Consider the following 6,215-nt stretch of genomic DNA (forward strand, 5'->3'; position numbering starts at 1 on the left):
CCAGGCCGTGCAGGCCAAGTCAATACTGAGAAGCGGGCCAAGGACTCAGATGGGCAGACGGGGCAGGGGAGATGTAAGGGGTCGTGTGAAGCAGTGAGGGCCGGGGAGGAGACATGGACGAGCCACAGAGGACAGCACGTGAAGACCAGAGGCGAAAGCGAGCCGGGAGGTCTGGAAGCTGACAAGATGGAGCTGGGGGTACATGGAGCCAGAGCACGGGAGCGGGGCCCGGGGCGCGGACGTGCCTCTAAGGGCAGCGGGCAGCCATCACGGCTCCCCGGCCGTGTCCTCCCACAGAGAGGCAGCACGGCCTGAACTAGAGTCACGCCAACCTGGCTCTGAGACCCAGCTTAGTCATGTACTAGCTGTGCGACATCGGGCAGGCTGCTGTTCACCCTCTCCAGTCCTGTTTTATCATCTGCACAGCGGTCCGTGGTACTTGAAGTTATCATACGTTTACTTTTCACTCTACGTGTTTGATTCTGATCTTCATCCAAAAGCATACGAGCTTCCTGGGAGCAGAAATACACACCCCAGCACCCGGCACAGAGCCCGGCACATAAGGAGACAACCGACATGTAAACAGCTACAGTGGACACGGGCAGCTAACTGCCACTAGATGCCACTGAGTACGCCCCCAGCTCTCAAACAGCCACGGGTCATAGGGGGGCCAGGCCCAGCACTGTGATATCTCCCAGACACAAGCCAGGGACTGAAACGGAGCAACTCACCTTAATCCTCTGCTCTTGGCCCACCCGTGCTTCCTGGCTGGCCTGGAGCTCCTGAACCTTCTGGTTAGCTTCCTGCCATTTCCTATTAAGGAAAAAGTACATCATGTGCAGAAACAGGCGTGTGGTAAAGCCAGCAATTGCCCTCACTCTAAAAGCTCTCCAGCACAGACACACTCACTCATACATGCACGCAAGCACACTCCTGCACACTCCCTGCAAGGACGCCTCAGGGTCCAGGGCCCAGCCCCTGCTGGTGGCTCTGTGGCCTGAGTCGCAGGGCAGGTGGGTAAGTCCAGACCACCTGCGAGTCCTCTCCCCTCCCCACACCTCTCACAATAGGAGCTTCTGCTGGCCCTGGAACAGCCAAAGCCAAGGACCCGTTCAGGACCGACCCATCCCCCGCAACCCTGCCCCATTCCACCTAGTGGCCAGAACTCCCCTAAGACAACACCTACTAAGGCAGAGGCCACGAGCTTCGGGAGAGCACTGTCTTCTACCTGCATGTCCTGGCGAGCTCTTCCATCCTGCCGTGCCTTTGCTCAGAGGGCTCCCTCCCCAGGAACGTCCTTTCCCACCCACGTCCCCCCTGCCCCAGGGCATGTCCTACGCAGCCTTCAAAATCTCGCTCAAACCCAACATCTTCTCTGAAAGCTCCCTCCAAGAAGGCATCCCACTCCCAGAGGAGGAAAGAAATGACTGTTCCCGCTTCTTATTCTTGGAACATTTGAAACACTGCTCTGTTCTGGCACTAAAAGGTCCTGGCTTCAAAGGCCTCAGTGTGTCCCAACAGCCTGTGGATGGGAGGCTAGCACACGAAGGGCACTCGTGGAACCTCAGAGCTTCAGTGCACACGACGTTCGTGAACGCTGGGCGCTCAGGCCACAGAGGGCACACGCAGGAGAGCAAGCCTGGGTCTTGCACATGGTTAACGAGTGGACGCCCAGCTCGGCACGCAGCCCAGCAGGCTTCGGGCCGACTGTACCCAGGTGGACAGCCGACTGTACCCAGGTGGACAGGCTTACCTGGCAAAGGGGCGGGGACCCCTGCCCTGAAGGGGGCGGACCTGCCCGCCTCCATGCTCACCTGTGCTGCAGCTCCAGCTGCTCCTTCAGCTCCTGCCTCTCAGACTCCAGGCGTTTCACCTGCATCTCCTGGTTCATCACGCTCCACTGCAGGTCCGAGAGCCTCCCCTTCAGCACACTGACAGTCTGAAAGCGAGACAGACAAGAGCCGGTCCCCTCCCGTCCCGCTCTGGAGGGCGAAGACAGAGCCATCTCCTCCTTCGGAACACATAACCGCCCCTCAACCCCACCCAAGCCCCGCCTCGGTGACCCGCGGCCTCGGGAGTGAGAACGCTGCCGGCCAAGGCGGGCCCGGGCCTGACGCCTGGCGGCCTCCACACCCACACCCCACGTCACCCCTTCCCACCCGGCGTGTGCACAGCCCCCAAGTCCGTGGCGGCCCACACCCACTCTGTCCTCAGCCCAGAATCCCTTCTCTAACCACCCCACCCCACCTCCGCGCCCCCCGCCCAGCTGTGTACAAGACGCTACACGGGGACAAGCCGGGCACCCGCCAAGAAGTCAGAAGTGGGCGCTGAGGCTGTCCTCAGCATGACACCACGAGAGCCACACACAACGAACGGGAGCTGCACGAGTGCCGCGGAGGCTGAAGCGCTCCCAGGCCAGAAGGGGTCATGGGGGAAGGCACAGGGAGGCCTGGGGAGGCAGCCCAGCGCACAGCCTCCAGGAGAGCGAGTCCGCCAGACGGACACTGGGGTGGAACTGCAGTCCTCAGCTCGGACCACACCCTCCCCAGACAACCTTCTGGTGAGGGGACCCCACTTGTGGCTTTCCTGGGGCAAGAGAGCACGCCTCCAACAGGAAAAGCCAGCCCACTCAAGGGCATCACTCTAAGTTAACAAATGGAAACATCGCCCCATCAGCCTCTGAGAATCAGACATCAACCTACAAGCTGAGGGCAAGAGGACGGCCTGGCAAACTCACCACAGTGAGCAACCCTCGCACGGAGCACCGTCTGCAAACACGGAGGCCACAGCAGGCCCCCCAGGGAGGCTGACGGAGGGTGGGTCTGTGTCCTACCCTCTCATCGACCTGCATGGTTTCCTTTATTATAACAGTGACTCTCGATCTGGGACCCAAAGAAGAATGAAGATACTTAAGATTTATTTAACAATGAACATATCCTTTGAGGATTCTTCCTGAATTAAATAAAGGTACAGGCACTGTGCTGAATACAGGAGTCAGACAGCCCACCGCCTGGAGGACAAAGCTGCGCAAAAGCCAGGCCATCAACAGGATGACCTCAGAGAGCACAAGCATCTAAACCAGGGCACCATGACAAGAGAACACCGTTGTGCGGGTGGGAGGTTTACAGACCTAGACTCGGAACCAAGGACGCCTTCTCCACAGGGTGAAAAGGGAGACAAGCAACGTCGGGGTTTCCGTCCCAAACCGCCACAACCCTTGCCACGCCAGGCCCCATGGGCGTCTGCTCTGCAACTTCTGTGCCAAGGGTGCCCCCCAAATTGCTCCCCACTGAGCCATGTGCAGGACATGCCCACCCCATCCTCCAGAGAAGCCTGCGACGGAGCACAAGCAGGCACACACCCAAGGCGGGAGGAGGACTTGCCTTAAGGCCACTCATGGCTCCTCTCCTGCCAACATCCACATCAGAAGACAGATGTAGGAACAACCTTAACACGCTCCCCAGCGTTGCCAAGGCAAAAATCACCTGGCACCTGCTCCGAAGGTCTATCAAGGAGAGAAAACCACGCAGAGACAGACCACCAGGGGTCCCGCGGCCCCCGACTCCTCCCCCGGCAGCGTTTCATCTTCCTCCTCGCAGCACCTGTGATCCCGAGCAGCACAGCAGAGACAGGGAAGGTCAGAGGAGTCCAACTTCCACAAGCATCAATGTCTGGGTTCTGTCTCTAAAGTTTACACAACCTTCGGTTGGTAGAGACAATAAGGACTACGGTTGATCTATGCTCTGGTTCCAGACATATTCTCAGATGCTAACAAACCTTATTAATAATCAAAGAAATGCAAATCCAGAGGCACATCTCCGGGGGTGGGGGCGGAGGGGCAGAATCACAAGTATTTCCAGAAAACACCATTATGCGTGCCAGGCAGAGGTTCCAGTCAAAGTAGAATCCTCAACAATAGCTACTAGTAGAACACAGCAACTGGTAGCAAAAGCCACAGAAGGAACTGTACCTGGTGATCTTATAACCCCATTCCTAGGGATCTGTCCAAACCGAATCATTCAACAGAAACAAAAAGGCTACACGCGTGAAGCTATCTACCACATATGTACCTGTATCAGGGTGTGTGTGTGTATAAAAAAAAAACACTTGAAAGTGACCAAAAACAGTTTAGTCAACCACTAAAAATCATAATCACAAAGACTAAAAAAAAGTATTCAACTTACTAACTGAAAACCACAGAATGGAAAATTAGTATCTTTGCTACGATCACAACTACACAAAAAACGTAGGCACACACGTGGGAAGCAGAAGTACACAGTGGCGCTACCACGGAGCTACCGTGCTGGAGGTGGGAGTGCGTCTCCTCTCCACCCAGAGACTGCTCGCGGGGAGAGGGCAGCACCCCAGCCTGGGGCCCCAGCCCCTCACCTCGCCGGCTTCGGCCAGGCCGTCCTCCTGGTCCCGCAGCCTCTTGCTGGCCGCGTCCAGGCTCTGCTGGCACAACCTGTAGCGCTGCAGCTGCTCCTTCATCTTCCCCTCCGCCTCGGCTTCCCGCTCCTGAAGCTGCCGAATGCGTGTCAGGAGCTCCTGGTTGCGGTCCACCTCGCGCTGCCAAGGAGAACGGCCCGGTGAGACGGCGCGTGAGCAGGCCGAGCCCAGCCCACTCTGCCCGCCGGACAGGACTGAGACCCAGTGCAGAGCCACCGATAAGGGAAAAGCCAAGTCCACAGGCGCCCCGAGGCCACAGCGGAACGCCCTCCAAGGGGAGCGCCCGGCCACAGCAGCGCGACGCCACATCTCACGGCGCCCCCCGGGAGGGCGCTCGGCACACGTCACCGCCACCGACCACTGCTCACGGTGGCCGTCTACAGGGAGGAGCACAGCAATCTCACTCAGACTCGACCTTGGGAAGATGCCTCTGAGCTTGGCAGCTCCGGCGGCTCCCGCTCCAGTGAGTCGGCACGCCCCCAGAGAGTGGACGACCGGGCAGGGACAGGGGGCGTGGCCAGCAGCCTGCAGGCAGGAGCACTTGACCCTGGGCCCTCACCTACCCCAGAGCTTCAGAGCCACCCTGCACTGGCCCCCTCGAGGGGTCGCGTGGCTTGCGCTGGTAAGGAACGCACAGAACTCAGACTCCTCACTCTGACGATCCCTCGGGGTCCGAAGGGGCAAGTGTCGGCCACTGAGGTTACCCTCAGCCCAAGAAGCAAAGGGACCACAAGTGGCAGCCAGAGTCCCAGGGGCAAAGGCACCAAGTCCTAATTACATGGAGCCTGACACTCTGCTGACCTCTGCCCTCTCATCAGGAAGCTGAGCCGCAGAAGCTCCCGCCAAGGGCTGCCTGCCGGGCACTCGCAGGGCCTGCCGTACTCAGAGGCAGTGCTGAGGCCAGGACTCTCCGAGCCCAGCGGCAAGGAGGAGCTTAAGAAAAGCACGGCCAGGGCCACGGCCTCCTGCTGATCCAGGGTTCAAAGGAGCCACGAACCGCGAGTACAGCCTCCAAACCACCAGGAGGCCTTAAAGCCTGGGGCCCTGGCAAGATGCAGGAGTGAGGTGCTGTGGCTGTGCAGGGACCCAGCCAGCACGTCACAGGGCAAGACGTGGCATCTCTCCTCAGGCTGCCAGTCCCAAGTGCACAGGCGGCAGTCCAGGCAGGTCCCCAGACCTTGGACACTGAAGTCTCACCATCTCATAGGTATTTCCAGGTGGGAGGGCTGAGATTCCCACCCACCTGCCCTCTCCACCCACTACCAAACTGGCAGTCCCTGAAAAACCTTTGCAGATAGCCGAGACTCAAAGGGACAACTGAAAACCACTGGCTCAGACGGTTCGAGGGCCGTCTTCAGCCAAGTCCACGGGCAGCGGGAAAAGGCCTATCCGAGAGGAAGGCGCAAGTTCAGCGAGGGGCCCCAGGGTTAAGCTCAATCAGCCCTCTACCCTCGGATTTCCCCAAGAAAGACTGTCAGTGACTCACTTCAATACCTGCCAGATTCCCATGGCCTCTCCCTCTTCCCCTTCCCACCGGCTCCCCCAGGACATCTTTCCTAGGACAACCCAGAACATCGGCAAAGGCACCACACTGAGCAGTGCCAGGGCCAGTGCCGAGGCAGCAGTCCCCCCACCTGCCGCACACTGGGCTACGGAGTCCACACAACACACCACAGCACGGGCCTGCACATCGGGTTCAAGTACATCCAGTTAGCATCACACCCTCGAAGCCATCAGCTATTTCTACAGGGACTAGGAAAGAGTGG

General features: G+C 59.1%; 1 protein-coding gene across 1 annotated transcript in view; it reads right to left on the reverse strand.

Moving 5' to 3' along the window:
- LOC103091432 (mitotic arrest deficient 1 like 1) overlaps positions 1–6,215 on the reverse strand; it is a 166,196-nt gene that overhangs the window by 155,158 nt on the left and 4,823 nt on the right. Inside the window, exons 3-5 of the mRNA XM_007467423.1 lie at positions 4,390–4,569; positions 1,815–1,939; positions 732–813 (exon numbers count right to left, since the gene is read on the reverse strand). Coding sequence (XP_007467485.1) covers positions 732–813; positions 1,815–1,939; positions 4,390–4,569 — 387 coding nt within the window. The remainder of the gene's footprint in view (positions 1–731; positions 814–1,814; positions 1,940–4,389; positions 4,570–6,215) is intronic.

The sequence above is a fragment of the Lipotes vexillifer genome, unplaced genomic scaffold (assembly GCF_000442215.2).
Source record: "Lipotes vexillifer unplaced genomic scaffold, Lipotes_vexillifer_v1.1 scaffold1451, whole genome shotgun sequence".
Classification (NCBI taxonomy): Eukaryota; Metazoa; Chordata; class Mammalia; order Artiodactyla; family Lipotidae; genus Lipotes; species Lipotes vexillifer.